The sequence below is a fragment of the Chionomys nivalis genome, chromosome 2 (genome assembly GCF_950005125.1).
Source record: "Chionomys nivalis chromosome 2, mChiNiv1.1, whole genome shotgun sequence".
NCBI lineage: Eukaryota > Metazoa > Chordata > Mammalia > Rodentia > Cricetidae > Chionomys > Chionomys nivalis.
In genome coordinates, this window is record NC_080087.1 from 56,271,014 (window position 1) to 56,294,270 (window position 23,257).

Genomic DNA, 23,257 nt, shown 5'->3' on the forward strand with positions numbered 1-23,257 from the left:
TATTGGGTTTCATGGTCTAAGTTGAAGAGGACAACTAACCAGGTCTCTTCCTCAAGAGGGCACCAGACCTCATTACATGATGGTTGCTGAGAATCATTTCTCCAGCCCGAGGGCAAATGGGCCTGTAGTGTATTAGAGAACCAGCTATTGTCTTCCTGCCAAATGGGAAGAACCCAGAAGGCGCTGTTATAAAATTGCTCACTTCTCTGCTGCTGGGGGAAGGACCTCAGGGTAAGCTTTGCCTTCGGCCACTGAGCCAATCGGCAGCTAGAAGACTGGGCTAGTCAGTTAGAGAACCTCCAAAACAGCCAAGGCCAAAGGAGAGCCCGTCTTTGGTTTCATTTTTGATAGAAACCATAGGACAGATATCCAAGAAACATTTCCAACAATTTTTATTAGAAACCATGTTTCTAAAACTATGGTTCTCAATGTCATCCCTGAGGACAACCAGAGGCAAGTATCACTTCACAGGAATGAGCTTGTAACTTTGAAACAGGATGCTCTCCAAACAGTCAGCTAAGAGGTTTATCTGCTCTTCAACACTGCTGTGTGAGCTGACGCTGCAGTCACAGCAGTTTACGAGGCTGAGGCAGGAGGATCACAACCTTAGGCTCTGCTCTGACTGCAGAGTGAGTTCACGACCAGCCTAGGCAACTTACTGAGGTTCCATCTCAAAATAAGAAGGAAGCACAGGGCTGATGATATTGTTCGGTGGCCAGGTTCTCACTCACATAGCCACAATATATTTAGGAAAAAAAAAGAGGAAATAAAATTATTCAGTGGAAGTCACCAAAACTTTCCTTTTCTTTATGAAGAAAATGACAAATCTCAATATATTTCATAATTAAAATTACAATTTTTTGTAATATCTTGATGATGTATTGTCCTGATTTATATAGCTTCCTAATTTCCTTCAATAATAATGTATTTAGCTAAGCTCAGCATATGTGGGATATATAAGAACTAGTGGAGAAAATGAAGTTCTAAATATATAGGGCCCTCTTTATTTTATAGGATAAACATTTATGTAACAATAAACATCAGTGGGATTCTCTGTATTGGTGCCTCTGTTTCACCGTGAAATAAAGGTTTTGCTGGGTTTTAATACCATTTCTCTTTTCAAGGGGTCTGGGAAGACAACATTAGCCCGTAATATAGCACAAGCTTGGAAATGTATTCGTGTTGAAGGTAAATTTAATTTTTTTCCTGTATTTAGTATGAATAATTTCACAGATTCACGATATAGACTACATAATGAATTCCAATCTTAGAGTCCATAATTAATGTTTTATCACATTCCCTTCATCGCACACATCTCTACCTGCTGACCATCAACCCTCTAATAGCATCACTCCAGCCGTGTCCATCAAATGCCTTTGACTCAGTCCTTCCTCCTTTATTTCCATCGGAATTGTTTATATGTGTGCGTGAGCATGTTCTTAGAGATGGTTTTCAGAGCATTTCCCAGAACTTTATTACTCCATTGGAAAAAGTGTATTTTTTACTCATAAATTTCTTTACGTTCTTTGAAATATGTAAGTCAACAGGTTGGTTCATACACACAAACACACACACACACACACACACACACATCTTTCTAACCAGTAAAGCTATCCACTTCCTAATAGAAAAGTTAAAAAAAAAAAAAGGATGAATAAGAAATTCATAAACAGAGGGACTGGGGAGTTGGTTCAGTCAGTGGCATGCTTGCCACATAAGCATGGGACCTGAGTTTGCTGCCCAGCACCCATGTAAACAAAAGCCATGTAATGTGGCAAATGCTTGCAGTCCTGTGCTGGGCAAGAAGCGACAGGAGGATGGCCGGAGCTCACTGGCCAGCCAGCATAGTCTAAGGGACTGTTGAGCCCCAGACCCCAGTGAGACCCTGTCTCAAAGCCCAAGGTGGACGACTGCTGACCTGTGCACATGTGTACACACACCCATCCATATGCACATGTGCATACACACAGTGCACACACGTGTACACACACAATACTCAGGAAAGTAGAACTGAACCCAAGGAATAGAAGAAAAGTTTCATCTCATATTATTAAAAATTAACACTGATTCATATTTGTCTGACAAGTTGGTGGTGAAGCATTAAAATCACTGCCCTAACTGTAATCATAGTTGGCAAGGAGGTCATAGAATGGGCATCCCGTAGACCATTAGTGAAACGGGGGTGCCACAGTTTTCCTATGTGTGTGGAGAACAATCAGTAACAGAACACACTCCATAGATCTTGGAAAGTTTCTTCGTCTTAAAAAAGATTTACTCCTGTTTTATGTGTATGAGTGTTGTTTCCTCGTATATGAATATGTACCACATGTGTTCCTTGTGTCCACGGAAGCCAGAAGAGGTCTTAGGTGCTCTGGAGCTGGAGTTACAGAAGGTACTGGGCCTCCATGTGGGTCCTCTCCTTAGCCACTGAGCCACCTCTCCAGCCCGTTTTTTGTTGTTGCTGGATTTTTTTTTTTTTTTAATAAAGAAGCTTAGGGAGTCTTAAAGAACATCAAGGCATCTATAAATTCCTAATGACTGGTGCCACAATTCAACTCAAGTCTCCGCCTAAGTCAAGCTCCTCCTATTCCCACCAGGTTGTCTTCCATCAGAGAATGACATATTTACTAGAATTCTCAGGGTTCCTCTTTGAATTGGGGTTATCCATTTTCACATTTCCCGATGCGTTCTTTCCTTCTGTATGATCAGCATAGACATTAATGAGACCATGGCACTGAAAGGATCTAGACTGATAGTGCTGCTGTGCACTTCCGCATGGCATGGGGCCAATCACACACACCGCCCCATTCCGTCCTCCTACTGTCTACTGCCCCTCCCCCACGGGGCACAGTCATCCAAGGCACAGCGGTCCATAGAGAGTTACTCCACTCAGATTTTAACCTGGTGGAGTGGCCAAGACAAGCTCCCCGCAGAACAGTCCTTCACCTCTACTTTAGCCAACCTTAACCGATCTAACATGTATAAAGATGCTCTGCAAATTCTCAAGTAGTGTAGCCACCAGTTAGCAAACATTTCTAAAATGTTTTTTAGTTTAGCAGTCTGAATATTCACTTGCACTCACATGTTGCCCTCGCGTTTCAGCTTTATCGGTTTTGGAGGAACACATTGCCACTGAGACTGAAACGGGAACTATGGTGAGCAAATCTACATTTCCAAGTTACGACAATGAGCCAGAAACTGTGAGTCCCAGAGAGTGTGCAGTAACGCACAGCGTCTGTGCTTCTTCTAGCTGCAGTCGCTGCTGGTGAGCGGTCACAGCATCCCAGACGAGCTCGTCACGAGGCTGATCCTGGAGAAGCTCAAGTCTCCGGAAGTCTCTCACTTTGGTATGGGCCTGTGTGCGTGTGTGCATGCGTGCCTGTATGCGTGCGTACATGCGTGTATGCATGCGAGCGTCTGCAGGGAAGCACCAACAGTAGTTTCCTGGATTCCTCTTTTGCTTTGGCCCAGGAATCTTTTTTTTTTTTTTTTTTTTTTTTTTTTTTTGGTTTTTCGAGACAGGGTTTCTTTGTGGTTTTGGAGCCTGTCCTGGAACTAGCTCTTATAGACCAGGCTGGTCTCGAACTCACAGAGATCCGCCTGCCTCTGCCTCCCGAGTGCTGGGATTAAAGGCGTGCTCCACCAACGCCCGGCTTTTGTTTTTTTGTTTTTGTTTTTGTTTTTTCTGAGCTGAGTGTCTAAGATAGATTCAAGTGCTTCTTTGTCTTTAATTCTCCAGTGTCAACTTTTGCTTTTTTTTTCCAATACAGGGTTTCTCTGTGTAACAGCTCTGGCTGTGCTGGAACTCACTCTATAGACCAGGCTGGCCTCAAACACACATAAATCTGCCTCCCTCTGCCTCCGGAGTGCAGGGAGGAGTGTGCCACCAACCCCAACTCTACTATCTGATGAATCAAAGCATCAAAAAGGTACACTGGTCTTCTTGCACCCACCACCTCTGGCTTCTCCTGTCTGCTCTCCTCTCCACCCTGTTATTGTAGTGTTTGTCAGCAGTCAATCCCTCTTAAATTTGTATCAATAAACCAAGATCCATACTAAAGCAAATTATTTATCACTATAGCATATCCCCCTTTAAATATAAACAAACAAGTATAAACAATATTTGGGAATATGGGCATAGTTATTTTTCTCTAAACTTTTTTTGCTGTTTGTTGGGTGAAGTATTTTTTGTGGGGGTGCTTACAGCAACCTTTTAGGGGGTCTTGTTTCATCAAACCATATTGGTCTGGAAGCAATCCTCAGGTTTTCATCTTTTGTGGAAACAAAAGAAGAACCTCTTTTTTAAAGCAACATATCCTTGGACTCAAATTTTGGAGTCAAGATGCCTTTAGAATGTACAAGATGGTTTACTTTAGCAGCCCATACAATGAAATGTTTCTCTGTACTTAGCTCCTTCACAGTCAAAAAACTCAAAGAAAGCACAATAATATACATACTCCAGATTCTCTGTGTATATTTGATTTTTATGTGGCTTATTTTTTTACTTCTTTTAATTTATGACTGTCTGTACTTTGTCTCTTTAAAGACTTTTTAAAAAATGATTTACCTCTTTTCCAACTCTCTATACTCTTTTTCGTCTCTTTTCCAAGCCTATGTACATTTATCCAACACTGTGGTCCATTTAGAGTTTTTTTTTTTTATGTCTGAATCTGTTCTTATTGTGTTATCTGTAATTCTTTACTGTCTTGAAGAGCTTTTAAAATGGTAAGCGGCTTGGTTGCTGCTGCACTGGATGCTGGGTCCGCCTCTCTCCACGTTGTACCATTACGGCCAGGTCTGATAGGAGCTGCGCATGCACTCTAGAATGAGCACGCAGCACATAAACCCTTTTCATCTGAGTAATAGCTAAATCTGCCATGCAGGGCACTGCGGAGCCTGGAAATATCTCTGTATATGGCAGCCTGTGTACGGCAGCAGGAATCCGCCATGCTCTCTTGCCTGTGAGTGCCCAGTAGACCCGATTCTGCTGCCTGCCTAGGTGGGGAGCTCCAAGCCAAGGGCATAGTCCCGATTCTGCTGCCTGCCTAGGTGGGGAGCTCCAAGCCAAGGGCATAGTCTCAGCTACTTTCCTCCCAACCCCGAGTGGGCACACAAACACCCGGACCCACAAATGACATTGAAAAGCTCTATAGCCTGAGTTTGTGCTGGCAGCACAGCCCAGGAAGCTGTCTTTTTAAAAAGGTGTGTCTTTTTTTAATGCTACCAATGAATCAGGAAAAGCTTCCTTAAGGGAGCTGCAGCATGCCACCAGTGGGGGAAAATGTGGTTAAACTTTATTTTTATGTGTCTTGAGTTTCTTTTTAAGCATTTTTAGGTCTTACACGGATTTGGTTGGCCATGTGGGCACTAATTTGTAGGAGAAAGGAGCCACTTGTTTGTGGCACACACCTTTAATCCCAGCACTCAGGAGGCAGAGGCAGGTGGATCCCTGTGAGTTCAAGGTCAGCCTGGTCTACAAGAGCTAGTTCCAGAACAAGTTCCAAAGCCACAGAGAAACCCTGTCTCAGAAAACAAACAAACAAACAAACAAAAAGAATTAAAAATAAAGTATGCTGTACTAAAAACTATATCAAAGAAAACAGGAAAGAAGCAACAGATAGTATCATTCATTTTCTAAGTATCTATCTCACTTTATTTACTTTTTTTTGCTAAATTCTCAGGCTGAAACATAGCTTACAATTGTTCCTCAAAGGGGAAAAACATTAAAATAGCAGAAAAATATATTTAAGTTCTTTCATTTCTAGCTGAGGAATTGATACATATTTTAGTAATGAGAGAAAAGTTTCTTGGGTAAGCAAGTGACATAATTTAAAAGTGTATTGAGGGAACAACATGATGGTGGTACCCAAGACTCCCTGGGGAAACAACATGATGGTGTTACCCAAGACTCCCTGGGGAAACAACATGATGGTGGTACCCAAGACTCCCTGGAGAAACAACATGATGGTGTTACCCAAGACTCCCTGGGGAAACAACATGATAGTGGTACTCAAGATTCATTGCAGTGAGATTTCCCTTTCTGTGTGGGATTGCAAGTCAATGAGTGTTCTAAAGCCCCAACCATAATGTATTGTAGGAGGAGGGCCAGCTAGCTTAGCCCCAAAATAACCACACAGAAAACAGTATTAATTAAATCACTGCTTGGACCATTATCTCTAACTTCTTATTGACTAACTTTTACATCTTAATTTAGCTCATTTCTATTAATCTGTATATCGCCATGTGGCAGTGGCTTACCAGCAAATATTCGGCATGTCTGACTCTAGAAGCGGCTCCATGATGTCTCGCTCTGACTCTACCCTTCTTCCTCCCAGCATTCAGTTCTGTCTTCCTCACCTACCTAAGTTCTACCCTATCAACAGGACAAGGCAGTTTCTTTATTCATTAACCAAGAAAAGCAACACACAGAGGGGACTCCCACATCACTGTGTTCTGTTTCTTATGTACAAAGGGTACACAGGTTTTCATCACTCTCTATAACTACATAGATATTGTACTATGTGTCCTACTATGTTATGAAAAACTAATCTAAAGATGAAAATAATAGGTCATATAAAAAGAGTCATATAACTGTTTCTACTTGAGTTAAAAGTATTAGCCTTGGGTTTCTTTCCATAAGTGTCTCATCTAAATCAAACTGACTTAGATTTTTAAAGAACTTAAAACATCTATTTACTTACTGTTACAGTTAAGGGGGACATATGCACACTATGGTGTGCATGTGGAGGTCAAAGAACACCTTGAGGGAGTTGGTGCTCTTCTTCCAGCCTATGAACCCTGGGGAATGAGTTTAGGTCATTGGGCTTTGTGACAAAGACCTTTACCCCCTGCTCCATCTTGCCTGTCCCTGACTTAGAATTTCTAAAGATGTTTCCTCCTCCCAGATGGTGATTTCTTTCTAATCAGAAGAGAATCATTCATAGCTACACTTCATGTGGTAATAACTTAAAATTCACAACAGATAATTTTATAAATTTTACTTAGTTGTTAATATTTTAATATTTTATAAATTATAATAAAGCTGTGCTCTCAGTGATATTATCAATTGTTACATATTTTACAGGTTACATCATCACTGAAATGCCATCACTAGCACAGGATACTGCGACCACTTTGAAGCAACTGGAATTTGTTAAAAATTTAGAATTGCAACCAGATGTTATAATCAATATTAAGGTAAGTGTTAAAGGAGGCCACTTGTTTGTCCTGGCTGCCCAGAACCAAAATAACGACACAGAAACTATATTAATTAAAACAATACTTGGCCCATTAGCTCTAACTTCTTATTGGCTAACTCTTACATCTTAATTTAACCCATTTCAAGTAATCTGTGCATCACCATGTGTAGAAGGAATGGCGGGCTGCTTTCCAGCCCGGCTCCCGCACGGCTAGCTTTACACCCATAATAACAACACACAAATTGTATTCATTTAAACACTGCCTGGCCCATTAGCTCTAACCTCTTACTGGTTAATTCTCACATCTTGATTAACCCATTTCTCTTAATGTGTGTAGCACCACGAGGTGGTGGCTTACCAGGAAGATTCTAACCCACGTCCATCTTGGGCCAGAGCTTCATGGCGATTGACCCATTGCCTTCTTCCCAGTATTCTGTTCTGTCTACTCCACCCACCTAATTTTCTGCCCTATCAAAAAGCCAAGGAAGTCTCTTTATTAACCAATGAAAGTAATACATAGACAGAAGGCCCACCTACATCAACCATGAGGTCACGGCCTGCCAGCAAAGTTTCAGCACGTCTGTCTCTGTCAGCTCAATGGCTTCTCTCTAACTCTGCCTTCCTCCTCCCATGCTATAGGCCAAGCCAGTTTTCTTTATTCATTAACCAATAAAATCCACACATAGACAGAAGGACCTCTCATACTAGGTAAAGATATTAGTTGTTTACTGAAATAGCAAATCTTTTCTTTTCAGAGAACTTGAGTTCAAGGAATGCTTTCACACTTAAAATTTATTTTACTTTTAATAGTGTGTCTGTGTGTAGGCTTGTACATGTGAGTCAGATGCTTAAGAAGGCCAGAAGGGGGCATCGGATCCCCCAAGTCCCCAAGGCTGGAGTTACAGGCTGTTGTGAGCCACCTGATGTGGGTGCTGGGACTTGAACTTGGGTCCTCTGCACAAGCAGTGCATGCCCTTAAGCACTAAGTCATGTCTCCAGCCCAGGCTTTCTGGGTAGTTATGGAACAGTCATTTATGTATCGCACTTCTGGGCTTCTGCTCCTGAAGCTCTGTCCACCAGCAGCAGACGTCGTCATAGTTAACTTTTGTAAGGCAGTGTGGGCGTCATCTCATCAGAACTCGCCCTGGCAGCCTTTCCCTCACTGCCACCACACAGACAGACAGACACACATACACACCCTCACCAGTGAGTTGTTTATTACTTCTCTGGGAGCCTTCCCTGTTTCTCTCTTCTCTAACATTCCTCACCTCTCCGTATATCCTTCACAACCCCTACGTGAGGATGTAATCATGACCCTCTCATATATGCACCACCTGGTACACCACATGACACCTAATCACTTCTAATAACTTTAGCAATTAAATAAAAGAGCAGGCAAATGCCTCCTATGTATAGTGTTGAGGCACACTGTATGGCATTGATCAAGTCAGGGCTGGATTGTATTTCCAATTCTCCTCTTTATCTTCTACTGGAATTTGACAGACTGTCTAGATGCCTCTATTTCCTCTTTACAAAGATGGCAACAGCTGCTTCATGGGTTTGTGATCAGAATTTGATATGACACCGTCTACTTGTTTTGTGAAGATGGAGGGCAAGCTTTGGTGTTTATTATTGGGGACCTAAGAGTGCCAGCCTCAGTGTCCCCTCAGGGTTCAGAAGAAGACTCACAGCAGCGCAGGACCCAGAAGGATCTGAGGGTGCAGTGAACTCCCCACTACATACTTTTCTGCATCAGTTTCTTTATTCCTCTCCTGCTGTTCTCCTCCTGTTCTGTAAAGTTTCCAGTTTAGATACGCACGCAGAACAAAGGCAATTTCCTGAGCTTGGGAGTCCCTTTATCTTTGAAGGTCCTAAATGTGATCTATATAAAAGACTCCTTTCCTGACTGCATGTCCTGCCAAATGGAAAACAATTGCAGGGAGGTGACCTCTAATATATCTCAGGGAACAGAACAGAGATATGGCTGTGGGAACCAAAGTTTCTGGCTACATGACTGAATCCTCTCACCGGAGGCCTCATGGGGTGGGGGAAGCCATCCAGTAAGCAAAAGAACAAGGCAGATTTTTCAGTGTCCACAGTCCTGGTGGGACAAATAGATCTAGTTATGAAGCAAGTCTCAGTATATATTCTGTATATCAGAACTACATAGCTAAATGAAAAGTCATCTATGTGACTACCCACAGATATATGTGCCCGTAAGATTGAGATGCAATCATGGGATTACATATACACATCACATGAGATTACACATTACAATGCAAGTATTGGGGAGACACCAAGCTGCTTCAGCAAAAGTGAGCAACAGCTTTCAGAGTCGGTGGTGCTGCAGACCTTGTCTGGACAGGCTTAGTCCTCCATGAGATAACCACACCTCTGGTGGGTTGACATCTGAACACTAGCTGCCACCTGTTTCTCATGGCCCATGACAGTTTATGATGGCTCAAAATAGATTTGGTTCTCAGCTCTGATGTTGAGACTCAAGGATGTGTCAGGGTCAGCTATGGGAGAGAAAGCCTTCTAATGTTGAGCATGTTGTCTTCTGTAGCCCTGCCAATACTAACAGGCAGGAGTGAACCAAAATCCTGAGCAGGCCAGGTGTGATGATGCAGGGCAGCTGTGGTGATGCAGTGTCAGGTGTGGTGATGCAGGGCAGCTGTGGTGATGCAGGCCAGGTGTGGTGATGCAGGGCAGCTGGGGTGATGCAGGCCAGGTGTGGTGATGCAGGGCAGCTGGGGTGATGCAGGGCAGCTGGGGTGATGCAGGGTTAGGTGTGGTGATGCAGGGTTAGGTGTGGTGATGCAGGGCAGCTGTGGTGATGCAGTGTCAGGTGTGGTGATGCAGGGCAGCTGTGGTGATGCAGGCCAGGTGTGGTGATGCAGGGCAGCTGGGGTGATGCAGGCCAGGTGTGGTGATGCAGGGCAGCTGGGGTGATGCAGGGCAGCTGGGGTGATGCAGGGTTAGGTGTGGTGATGCAGGGTTAGGTGTGGTGATGCAGGGCAGCTGTGGTGATGCAGGCCAGGTGTGGTGATGCAGGGCAGCTGGGGTGATGCAGGCCAGGTGTGGTGATGCAGCCAGATGTGGTGATGCAGGCTAGATGTAGTGATGGATGCAGAAGAATCAGCAGTTTGAATTTAGGCCTAGACTATGTAATAAGACAAAAAAAAAATCCAATCAAACTCGAGAATGAGAAACATAAGAACATTTGCTACAGAAAAAGAAGCTTCATTAACTAAAACCAAACATAATGTCCAAGGAAGTAAAGTACAGATTATATAAGAAACTGAACTGGTAAAAAGAGAGCACACAGGCCAAAGGCCCCAAGTGCTTACTACATTAGAGTGATGAATTTGGCTCTAATTTTCCTGATTTCATTCCTGTTTTGACAAAATACCCTGACAAAAGCCAGGGAGAAAACTTTTTTTTTTCAATTCTAGGTAAGGCCTCTGCTGCTTGGTTTTTATTTCCAGCTTGGCACAAAATAGAGTTTCCTGAGAAGTGGAAACAGGACTCTCAGTTGAGGAATTTGTCCATCTCAGACCAGCCTGTGAGCCTGTGTGTGGGGCATAACTGATGCAAGCAGTTCCAGCCCACAGTGGGTAGTGCCATCCCCTGAGCAGTGGTTCTGAAAGACCTCAGGATCGGGGAGACTCTCACTCAAGTCTCGGGATAACACGACCCCCCAGGAACTCACGAGAGACTGTCCTTGCTGTAATCACAGGAGGTTTATTGACAGGACAGGAACCAGTGCACTGGGGCCGAGACTCATAACCCACGCAAGGGAGGAGAACAACCTTGAGTAACTGGGAGAAGGGGTTTTTTAAGGGAAGAAACCACAACCCAGTAATCCAAAGGGGGTAGGGAGGGCGTCATAGAAAATTCCGAAAATACCAGTGATGATCACAAGGGGGCAACTCCCTGTTTCTCAAGATTATAATCTAACTTTATCTTCAGCTAGTTCCTGAAACAGAGTCACTGAACCTAGATTTTTGGCTCTATTTTTCCTGCTAGAGGGGCCTGGATTTATCCAGGTCTTTCAGTTCTGGTCTCTATAAAAATACCTGCTGAGTTCTGAATCAGAAAACAGGCCAATCCACAACTTCCTCCTAGTTTCTGCTCTATGTTTTTGTCCTGACTTTCTTTGGTTGGGTAATGGACTGTTTCCTGGAAAATGTAAGCCAAACCCTTTCTTCCCTGAGGCATTTTTTGCTCATGGGAAGTCAAGGCAGCCAGAACTGAAATACCTAGGTGTCCCACTTCCAGTCAAGAGTGGAGACAAACAAATGTGGGCATGTCTACTGTTCAGATAATGTCCTGCTCCCTTCTGTGGTTAAGGACTGAAAGCTGGGGGTGGGAGGCAGCTAATTTCAGGCTGGGTTGTCCCTTTTCCCCATCAATTAGAGCAATCAGGACTGTCCTTCACTAACATGCCCAGAGGCCAGTTTGATCTAGGCAGTTCACAGGTCTGTTTTCCCAGGTAATTCTAGCTTGATAATCCTTCCCAGGTAATTTAATTTGACAATTAAGATGCATACTAATCTGAAGTAGCAGAAGGGGAATTGTGATTAGTTATTAGTCAAGAGAAAAGCCATTCCTCAGGAAGAATAAGTCTCCCAGGTCAGATAAGAAAATTGTTCTATAGACGTCATAAAAGAGAAGGCTCCACAGAGGGAAGGAAGTTCTTAACTGTTCCTTTGCCCCAGTAATAAATACAGCCCAGGGCAACACAAGCTTCTCAATCGTTTGGGGTTAGCTGAAAAAAAGCCTGTGACTTCTAATGCCTAGAAGTTTCCAGCCTGGGACCCATGATGCTCAGAACATCCATAAATCTCTTTTAATCATATGCAAAAAAATGTGTGTATGTGTATTTTCTGACACAAAATGTGTATGGCTTCCATGATACTTTTTAAAGGAATCTGTACCACAGGGAACACTTATGGTCAACAGGCAACTAGAACAGGTTCTCAGAAAATGGTACCAGTGACCTGATGCTTGTTCAAATGCAAATTCTTGAGCTAAGGATCAGAAACTGTAGGAGTAGCATCCAGCTTTTAGGCTGCATGGTCTTCCAAGTGATCCTCAAGCTTCCAAACTGTACTGGTCTGTCCTGTCCCTTTAAGAGAGAAGCCCCCACCCACTCCCTCCCCCCTCCATCCACTGCTGAGGCAAGCAGATCTTTGCTCCCTTTCCAGCCTGAGTTCCTTCCTTTCTGTCTCTCTCCCAAAGAGGCAGCTTCTGCCTCTCTCCCTTCTCCTAACTTCTCCCCTTCCCCCCTCCTCTCTCTCTCTGTCTCTCTGTTTCTCTTTCTCTCTCTCTGCTTGTCTCCTTTCTCTGCTTTCCCCTTTCCCTTTCCTTTCCATAACCCACTAAATAAATACCCACTTTCTCTTCATGGCATGCCTAATAAGCCTTTTTCTCTCACCTGCCATGCAGCTCCCTGCCTGGGACCTGCTGCCTTCGTGGTCTGCCATAGTCTCGTGCCTGCTGCCCACTGTCACCACTCAGAGACCTGCAGTGTTTCACCATAACATATGGTGCTTGTGACTCAGTCAGGTTCTCTCCATCTTCCCTCCAGTCCTCAAGAGGGCCAACTGAGGAATCATAGAACCCTGGGCTCAGGAACCCGGTTTCTTCACAACAGCTCTGTGCATCCAGTTTTGTTCACGGCTTCCAGCAACTGAACTCAGGTCACCAGGCTTGCTCAGCAAGCAGTTTAACCCACTGAGCAATTCTCCGCCCCTTCATGTAGATTTTTTTAAATCATACAAAGCATTCAGAGCAGGATCTGCAGTGTCACTGCATCAGGAGCTATAGAGCACACAGAGAACTCAAGGATGGATGGGAAGACCATGTGATGCTGCGATGCTTTTAGCCTGGCCGTATTTCCCTGATCTGCAAGGTATCAGATTACTTCCCTTTGGGGGTGCCTTGTGAACTGAGAGAATTCATACACATGAAAGCATCGTGAAAGATGGAAGTTACCTGTACACTTTAGTTTGGGTTTTGGTTACCATGAGGAGTAAGTTTACTCCATTTGCAGAATTTAAAGGCTGGATAACATGATCTTACAGCTGCCATTTTTGAATCTTATGAAATATCTGTCCATAAAGTGACAATGAATATGGCACACACATACATGCACACACACGTATGACATACATACACGCACACACATATGACATGCATACATGCATACATATGACATACATACATGCACACACACGTTACGTACATGCACACACGTATGACACACATACATGCACACAGTATGACATACATACACGCACACACATATGACATACATACATGCACACACATATGCATTAGCAGAAGACACAAGACTTTCTTCTTCATTTCCCTTCATTTTAGCCTCTTTGAGCTAACATAATAAAATTCTGTAAAACTTTGCAGATTAAACTGATTTTCTGTTCTTTTTTTATTACCTTCACTATTTTGCTAGCTCTCTACTACTTAAAATGTCTGATAATTTCATATATATTAATTTCAGACAAACAAGCCTGTTGACCAGACATGTAAATCATATACTGAAGTTTGCCTTGTACTAGAATTTAATGCAAAATTCCACCACAGTATTGTATTTGCTCAAATTTCAGGAAAATTTAAAATTAGTTGTTGCTTTTGTTTTTGTTTTGTTTTTCGAGACAGGGTTTCTCTGTAGCTTTGGAGCCTGTCCTGGCACTCGCTCTGTAGACCAGGCTGGCCTCAAACTCACAGAGATCCGCCTGTCTCTGCCACCCAAGTGCTGGGATTAAAGGCGTGCACCACCACCTGGCAGAAAATTTTAAATTTATCTGGTGGATAATATGAAACAAGAAATAAAAGCTTATTTAAAAAATTTAAATTCAAGCAAAGCTGAAGTTTATTCAAAGAGGAGCGAAGCCCAAAGTGTTAGAGAAATCATGTCTGGGAAAGAGAGGTGTTGGAGAGATGCTTCAGTGGTTAAGAGCACCAGCTGCTCTTTCAGAGGACTCAGGTTCAACTCCCAGCATTCATAAGGTGACTCACAACCTCTGTAACTCCAGTTACAGGGGATCTGATGACCTCTTCTGGCCTTCAGGGGTACCAGGCACATACATGGGAAACAGACATACCTTAGGGCAAAACACCCTCACACATAAAATATAATAATAAAAACATTTTTTTAAAAAAAGAAACAATGATAGAAAGAAGAAAAAGCAAAGTTACACATGTCTGAGCAATTCAGAAAAATAGACAGACTCTTGAAGCTTCATGTCTGAGGTTCTATAAGAGACTACACTATGAGGTGAGACTTCCTGAGAAGCAAAGGTACAGTAGTATCTCATTAAAGGATAATTATTCCACCTACCTCTCTACGATGGCCTCGCGTGAGGCTGCCTTCCTAGAGAATGAACTGATTTAATTACATTGTTTCCGCAGTGTGGTGATTATGACTTATGCCAGAGAGTCTCTGGGCAAAGGCAGCACAGTTCCACGGGGTACATATACAACAGAGACCAGTGGGACCCCGAAATCATCGAGGGTCGCAGGAGACGGAAGAAGGAACCTCCCAAAGACGGAAAAGCTGAAGAGGAAGAAGAGGAAGAAGAACAAGAAGAGGAGGAGGTAATGTCTCAGGGTGGTCATTACCACGTGATTAAGTGACAGCCAGGGGAATGGCAGGTGCCAGAGAAAATTAAGGTTTTTATATTTTTAGAGTCTGGCGGAGATGGATAAAAATACCTCATGTTTTCAGAACTATTTGAACTTTAAAATACATCCATCATTAAAATTAGTACATATTGATTACACAGAACAACGGATTTTGTTTTGACATTTTCACAATGTTCCTTGACCACGCCTACCATCCCCATCATTCCTATTTGATGACATCACCCCTCCCAATGGTCCTCTCTCCATCCAAATACTCATCTTTCTATTTCAGGTCTGATTTATGTTTTTATCCAGTTTCACGTATGAGAGAAAACCATGCCGCTTTTCTTCCTGAGTGTAGCTATTTCACTTAGCACGATGAGGGTCTCCAGTTTTATTGCAAATGACATACTTGCACGCTTTATGACAGAAACATACTGATGTGTGTGAAATATTGTGTGTGTGTGTTAGAAAAACATGCACAGCACATTTTCTTTGCCCTCCACTAATAGATGACCACATGGGCCGACCCCGTGAACTTGGCTCTTTTGAGTAGTGCTGTAGTAAGCGTGGATTGCAGGAACCTCTTGCATACTGAATTGATCCCCTTTGCTGTAGAAACCCACATGTGGCACAGCTGGATCTGCAGTCATTTGAATTGTAGTTTCCTGAGGAACTTCCGCATTGCTTTCCATAGTGGCTAGACTAACTTACATTTGTTTACACTAAGAAAACATAAAGGTTCCTTTTCCTCTGCATCCCTGTGAGCAATTTCAGTTGTTTATTGTCTCAATCTGAGTTGGGTGAGATGGAATCTCAGTGTAGTTTTAATTTTGATTCTCAAGGTCAATAAGATACACATTTTCATGTATCTGCCCCCTTTTATTAAACATAGATTCTTTTCTCATACAGTATAATCCAAATACAGTTTTCCTTCCATAGACGTCTCCCAGCTCATCTCCACATCTGGGTCCTCTCCCTTCTGCCTCTCATTAGAAAAGAACAGGCTTCTAAGAGGTAACAACCAAACCTAACAAAATATAATCAGATGAAGTTAAAATCATATCCAAGTTGGACAAGCCAACAGAAGGAAGAGCCCCCACAGAAGGCACAAGAATCAGAGACCGACTTATTCACACCCTCAGGAGTCCCATAAAAATACTAAACCAGGCCTGGAGGGATGGCTCAGCCGTTAAAGGCTAGGCTCACAACCAAAAATAAAAATACTAAACTGGAAGGGAAAGTGTGTGTGTAGAGGAGCCGGTGCAGACCCTGTAGGCCCTGTGATTGCTGCTTCAGTCTCTGTGAGTTTGTGCTCTGTTGTTTTAGGGCCCCCCTTGTCTTGGTGTCCTCCATTCCCTCTGCTTCTTGCTTTCTTTCTGTCTTTCTACCTCCTCTTCCGTGGGGTTCCCTAGGCTCGGAGGGGAGGATTTGAAGGAGATATCTCATGTAGAGCAGTGTGTTTCAAGTTCTCTCTCTTGAAAATGGATGCTAAAAAGAAATCCCACACTAGCTCAGAATTAAGTATAATAAAGGGTTGTTTATTTAGGGGTAGACTCACAGATCACAGTCCTCTGCTCTAATGGGGAACAGGAACTGAATCCAGCAGCCGGAAGAATGAGGGAATGAGCACTTTACATTGGCATTTATAGTGTAAGAGGCCATGCCCAAGTGGGCGGGTGACTTAAAGGCTACCGACTGTAGGATTCATACAGCACTCTGTGTGTGTGTGTGTGTGTCTGTGGGTCTCTGTTCCCTTCTGCAGCAGGCGGAAGCCTTTCTGATGATGGCTGACAAGGCACCAATCTATGAGTACAGGAGAATATTATTAGGGGTCATTTTATTGTTACCTTCTTATTTTAGACCAGAAGTATTTGGTTTTATACTAGGTTCTCTGGGCTGTCTGGACTCTGGTTCTTGGTCACCCAAGCAGTGTTGGATATGAGTTCCACCTCATGGGGTTCGTTTTTTTTTTTTTTAAAGGTTTGTACCACAATTGCCCTAACATATTTTACATGAAGGACAGATTGCAGGTCAATGGTTTTATTGTTGGGCTGCTGTTTGGTAGCCTGCAGAGTATCTTTCCATGTCACTGACCACAGCACGTGGGTGTGAAGGTTCTATGTAGGCGCCAACTTGATCTCTCCATGTTAAATGAGCTGTGAGGCTGTTGTCGGCAATGGGACCTTACTGTCAGTCACACGTGACCCTAGAGGGGAAAGGTGGCCTGGGCCACCCATTGGAGTCCTGGATGACCTGAGAGGTTAAGGTCTGAAACTGGGGATGGTGTGACAGAGAGGTGGGATCAATAGCATCTAAAAGGGGTGATTTTAGGGATGCAAGGACCTTGGGGAGCTTTGAACAATGTCTACTGTGTCTATACCCAGGGGCTGAGAGTGTGGGGTGTATCCTCTCTGTATTCCCATCATTCCTGATGGGCAGCTGTGATAAATGCTGCAATAACGTTTACCAATGACCTCCATCTCCCACCTGGGTGCCATGGGTTCTTAATACCATACAAAAGATTCCCCAACCTGCATAAAAGGTGGAATGCCTTCCTCAGTATGTATCATGCCTCCACCCTACCAATAAAAACAGCCTCCAGAAGCCTTCGGCCAGCATCCAGTAATCTCTAGTTTGATCACAAAGAAAGCCAGTATAGGTGTTAAAAGGACAAGAATCTCCTTTTCGCTCCTGCCGGTGAGCAGTCTTCAGATCCTGCCAAGCAAGGGGTCAGACTGAACCATTGTGTACAGGTTTCCTAAACCTTTCGGATCTTAACATAACAATGGCATCGCGGAGAAAGAAACCGGAAACCATTTTCATGACCTCAGGTTGCTTTCTCACACTTTCACAGCTTGCGTTCAGAACACTTGTTTCACCCTTTCCTACACTCTCAGAACTCACTTAAGCCTTCACATTCTCAGCCTTTGTAACACTTCTTGTACTGTCAGAACCTAGGGTATAACCATTTAACTATTTACCAGAGACATGAGTAATATTATTGAGAGCAGTCCTTGCCAAGCAAGGTCCTTTAAATCCGTGGTTCTCAACCTTCTTAATGCTGCGACACTTTAATACAGTTCCTCGTGTTGTGGTGACCTCCAACCATAAAATTATTTTATTGCTACTTTATAACTATAATTTTGCTAGTGTTACGAGTCATAATGTAAAGATCTGATATGTAACCCTCAAGGGGTCGCGACCCACAGGTTGAGAACCTCTGCTTTATATCCTTTTGCTTTGCTCTCCTTTCTCTCTGTCACAGTTAGATGGCACACCTGGCACAGGACAGAGATTTGGGAGGACACCTTTAAGCAAACATGCTTGGGTCTGGAGGAGGGGGAGAGTCATAACTCCAGAGCCAGCTTTCCAACAAAACAAAACAGCATAAACAACTTTAATATTATCCACATTCAAAAGACATTCAAATCCCTGCTAAACTGAATCTAGTGACCAGAAAGCCCAGAGATAAATTCTGAGCACTTGAGCACTGGCCATCAAAGCCACCATGGTCAGTGACATTAGCAGTGGTGGCTGGTGCCTGGCAGTGGCAGAGAACTCAAAAACAAAACCCACAAACATAGAACACAGAAGCTCACACACTCAAAGGAGACCAGTCCAAACCCAAACATGTGGTGTCCCCCAGCTTTCACATGTTCTACCTAGTGTGATCCGTTTCCGTCTCAGCTCCCTGCCAGCGGCCAGCCCCGGAGGCTGACAGGTTCCAGAGAGGAGGAAGGAGGAGGCCATGGAAGACTGAGCCAGGCCATTGGTGGTTGGGAGGATCTTGCAGCCTGAGTAGCAGCCAGGGTGCTCCTTTATTTATACAGAATTCAGTAAGCAGGGAGAGACTCCAGACATGTGTTTAACTTCCTCCTGTATGTCTTTTAGTCATCACTGAATAACACAGCAGAGTTACCTTTTACAGTCATTTTTCCTTATCAACCCCATAACCCAACTTCTAGGCAGCTCTTGCAGTTTCAAGTTTGCTAGAAAGGAAATCTCCAACCCAGCCCAGGCAGATTTCCATGTCCCAAGCAGTGTATTGTTAACCCTTTATAGTCAGAGTGCCCAAGAAAAATCCTCAGGCCAAAGCTGCTGCGGTTATCATTCAATTTCTGGCCTAATACAATGTTTGCATTTTATATCATTATGGAATTTATTTACATTTATCTAACCCTGGCATTCTTTTGCTCCTAGGTCACATGACAGCACAGTGGCTTTGCAGGAGCTAACTTTTCTAAGAAAGGGGGGTCCTTACACTTCATTCTTTTATCAGTTTTTTACCCCATCCTTTGCCCATAACTCCAGCCAATCTAAATTTGTTGTCAATATGCCACGCAATTGCCCGAGCATAGAGGAGAAAGAGGCTTGTACTTTGTTCTGATTGTCTTGTTCCTGAGTGAGTTCAGGGGCAGATGTTTCAAGAATAGCTCAGAGCATCATAAAGGGGCCTCTGGCTTCTTTATGTGAGTCACAACCACCAAGGCACAAGGAAGACTTTCAAGCAGATAAGAATATCTCCCTAAAAGCAGGAGAGAAACTATGTTCAGGACTTTCCTGGGAAAGTTTATAAGCTGTACTCCTAGGAGAAGGCATAAATGATTCATAAGAATTTTTTATCAACCCAATATCCTCAAGTTATACGTGTATTAAAAACCTACCAAGTAGGTAACATGCAAGATCAAAACCAAAAGTAGCATGGTAGCCAGGAAGAATGCACTTTGCTGCAACTGTGCATTCATCCAAATTCTAAACACACTGTGCCTCTAGGCAGGCTTCAGAATTGTCTTAAAGTTCTACATCCTCAGTGCAGCCTGTCAGTATTGTATAGGAAGCTCCTGAATGGTGCTTCCAATTTAGTAGGCATGCCATAACTGCTCACTGGATGAGTGAAGGTGTGGACCACAAGCTCGGGTGTTCAGGGACTCCAGTTTCCCTCTGCCTCAAAAGAGATGGCTTTTCACTCAAAAAGAGATCTTTTCCAATGTTCTGCTTATTAAGAACAACAACAAAAAATAGCAAGAATCAAGCTGATTTAAAGCCCCGTTTCCAATGAAGACTCTCAGGAGTGTTCCATCTTTAACATCTAAGGTCCTCAGTGTCTATCCTTCCTCCCAAGTGTCCAAGATGGTGCTCTGAGATGCCTCTCATAGATTAGATAATAATTTCCCTAAAGATTTCAATTCTGTCTCTCCCTTCTATGTTACCCGTTTTAGGCATTTATGGCTGAAATGCAGGTGGTGGCCGAAATTCTTCAGTACCTGGTTCAGAGACCTGAGGATTTCCTGGAGAACATTGAAAATACTGTGAAACTATATAAGGACATCCTTCTTAGTGCTTTAGAAGTAAGAACGAGACCTTGCTAATGTGGGCATGTTGATGCTTGTGCTTTGTCTGTGGCTAAATGGTTTTCAAGTGTTTTTTCCTTTTTTTAAAAAGGTGTACTGAGAGAGAGAGAGAGAGAGAGAGAGAGAGAGAGAGAGAGAGAGAGAGAGAGAGAGAGAGAGAGAGAACACGTATGTGTTTATGTCCACATGTTTTCAGGAGCCTGTGAGGGCAGGAAGAGGGTACAGGAACCTGGGCTGGCGTTGCAGGCAGCTGTGAGCCGCCACGTGGGCCGTGGGAACTGAACTGGGGTCCTCCGCAAGAGCAGCAGTACTCTGAACCACTGAGCCATCTCGCCAGCCCCCAAGTCTCTTTTTCTCCCAACCATGTAATTTTACTCCTACAAAGCACCTCTGTGCTTCTCAGGATACATTAAATACATTTTTCAAAAGTCACTAGGCTGTTTACAGAGATGGGAGTATAAATGTGGACCTGACCACCAAGACGAAAAGTTAAAACAGATCCCGTTCTTCAACTCAGTTTGTCAGACTGCAAAGCTAAAATAGCCAGTAATGGCGGGAACGCATGGACATTCTCTTTCTGTGATGGGGAAATGCATGGACATTCTCTTTCTGTGCTTGTGAGACTTTTGAATTTTGCAGTCTTTCAGAAAACTAATAAACAATGCCAGCTAACATTAAATTCTTTTAGAAACCTATCCTTTTTCAGTGTCTGAGGCTATAGTGAAAAGACACTTAGCAGGTGGTGTTCAGCACGTGTATGTGTGTAGTATTCACGTCAATGGGGAGGGCATGGAATAAAGAGGATGAAGAGTATGGCTGTTGTAAGTCCAATTACTTTGATAATATGTTTTTAATTTTAAAAGTAAGTAGAAGCGATTAGCAAGCTATTATAGTCTACTTAAATGTGGAATAGCAGAGGAGTGTTGAGTGAGAGCTGTAGCCATGCTATGGAACCCTGTACAACCGTGAAGACGTGATGTTGGCACGATCTTGTAAATATAGGGGAGTATCAGTTATAATATTTAGTGGGAAAGTAGGCTCCAGAGTGTCATATACATTGCGATCTCAAATATGCAAAAATGTTTTTCACACATTAAAAGAAGGATGGGAATTAGTAATAGCAATAGTTTCCTTTCAGTGCCTAGATTAAAGATGTTTTTCTGGTTGGGAAGTGGTGGCACACACCTTTAATGCCAGCACTCAGGAGGCAGAGGCAGGCGGATCTCTGTGAGTTCGAGGCCAGCCTGGTCTACAAGAGCTAGTTCTAGGACAGGTTTGAAAACAACAACAAAAAAGATGTTTTTCTTTGTAATCTTCTGTTCTATTTAAAAACGTGTGCTCTACAATAATAAAAGGTGTAGCATGCTGCTTAGATGATCCTATTATCTATATGAAGGAAGTACATGATTTAAAGTTAATCAGCTTTCTCTGTGGCATCAAAAATAGCAAAGCTGCAGTTATATGCTGCAAAATGCCCCCAAAACCTTTTGTATTGGGAAGGACTTTTAAACTTTGGGGAGCAGAAAATGAGAGGGAAAAGACAGCAGCAGGGGCTGGGGTGTAGCTCAGTGGTCGAGCAGTCATCTAGTCTGTGCAAATCCTCAGCACCTCAGGCAAAATTCATGGTAAAAACAGAGCAAGGTAGCTCTGTGCTTGCAAAAGATCTGTTCAGTGCTGAAAATGACACGTTTTATAACCTGCACAAAGTGAACTAATTAGCTCTTGAGATTTCCTATTTGCTGTTAAGATTTTCATCTGGCATTCAGCTTCCCCATGATCCTGACTTATCAGGTTTCCGTTCGGTGTTCTCCAGGAGCTAATGGCTGAGCACAATCCCCAGTATCTCATCGAGCTGGATGGGAATAAGTCCCCCGAGGAGCACTTCATGGTGAGTGCGGAGGGCCAGGGGGTGGGGGGGGGAGGAAGTGGGGGGTGCAGCATAGGCGTCTTGCGTCGGACGACTCCAAAATGTTCCAGAGCTGTCCTTGTTTTGTGAGAAGAATTCTACGGAGAGTTTAGAACTGTTAATCTTTTTGTCTTGACACTTTAAAATTCCATGTTGCATTTATTCATCTGTTCATGTTTAAGGCAAAACTATATTTGAATTAAAATTTCTCTGTGACCACAGTGTCGTCTCCAGGAAGAGAAAAGGTGAATGACAGATGGAAGCGGGGGATGGGAGACTGAACATCAGCAGTCGTTAAGGGTGTGCAACTGAACACCGAGACGGATGCCACTTCATGCACACTGTGATGGCCAGAGATTTTTGTTATGAATGAGATTCTAGGTCTAATACCTAGCACTATGGATTAATGAATAACACAAAACACGATAACTATTTTCTAAATCTCCTACGTTTCTGGCATAATGATGAGCTCTAGGAATGCATATGGGAAGGAAGTTGATGAATCCATGAAGAACTCCCATCATATAAGATCCAGTATATTGAGGAAAATACATATACAAGTGGTAATTTGTGTTATAGTTAACACATATAAGGTATTTAGGAATTGTGTTATACTTCGAGACATATTATTCTAGATAAGATAAGGTCATATTTAACTAGAATGTCTTAGTCCAGTGAGGACAGCCTCAGTCAGAGAGACAGAAGGTAGCAGTATGGCAACAGAGGGGGAGGGTAGAGACCGGAGTCATGCATACGGAAGCCAAGAAACACCAAAGAGCTGGGGCTGGGGCTGGGGCTGGGGCTGGGGCTGCGGCTGGGGCTGGCGCTCGGTAGGTTCTGAGCGTGTCTCACATGGGTGAAGGCCCAGCTTCCATCTCCTGCACCGCACAAAACAGACGTCATGGCACATGCTGTAGCCCCAGCACTTGGAAGGCAGAGACAGGCAGTTCAGAATTACAAAAGCATCCTCAACCACATGTCAAATTCAAGCACAACCTGAGATACATAAAATGTTGACTCAAAAGAGCAAAATATTTTTTAAAAAATTTTATTAATATCAAAGATCACGAGCAATGCATAGAAGCTAGGAAAGCCTTGGCCTGGGTTCCATCCAGATTCTCATAAGAACCATGAACCTGAACCATGGG

General features: G+C 43.3%; 1 protein-coding gene across 4 annotated transcripts in view; it reads left to right on the plus strand.

Annotated features, from left to right (window-relative positions):
- Positions 1–23,257, plus strand: part of Ak9 (adenylate kinase 9) — a 113,864-nt gene that overhangs the window by 592 nt on the left and 90,015 nt on the right. For all 4 annotated transcript variants that reach the window (XR_009056692.1, XM_057762675.1, XM_057762672.1 and 1 more), the window contains exons 2-8: positions 1,125–1,188; positions 3,103–3,155; positions 3,251–3,347; positions 7,085–7,197; positions 14,637–14,822; positions 20,072–20,200; positions 22,017–22,091. Coding sequence is in view for 3 of the 4 variants with exons in the window: in XM_057762675.1 (XP_057618658.1) it covers positions 1,125–1,188; positions 3,103–3,155; positions 3,251–3,347; positions 7,085–7,197; positions 14,637–14,822; positions 20,072–20,200; positions 22,017–22,091 (717 nt within the window). In the remaining variant the exon portion in view is untranslated. The remainder of the gene's footprint in view (positions 1–1,124; positions 1,189–3,102; positions 3,156–3,250; positions 3,348–7,084; positions 7,198–14,636; positions 14,823–20,071; positions 20,201–22,016; positions 22,092–23,257) is intronic.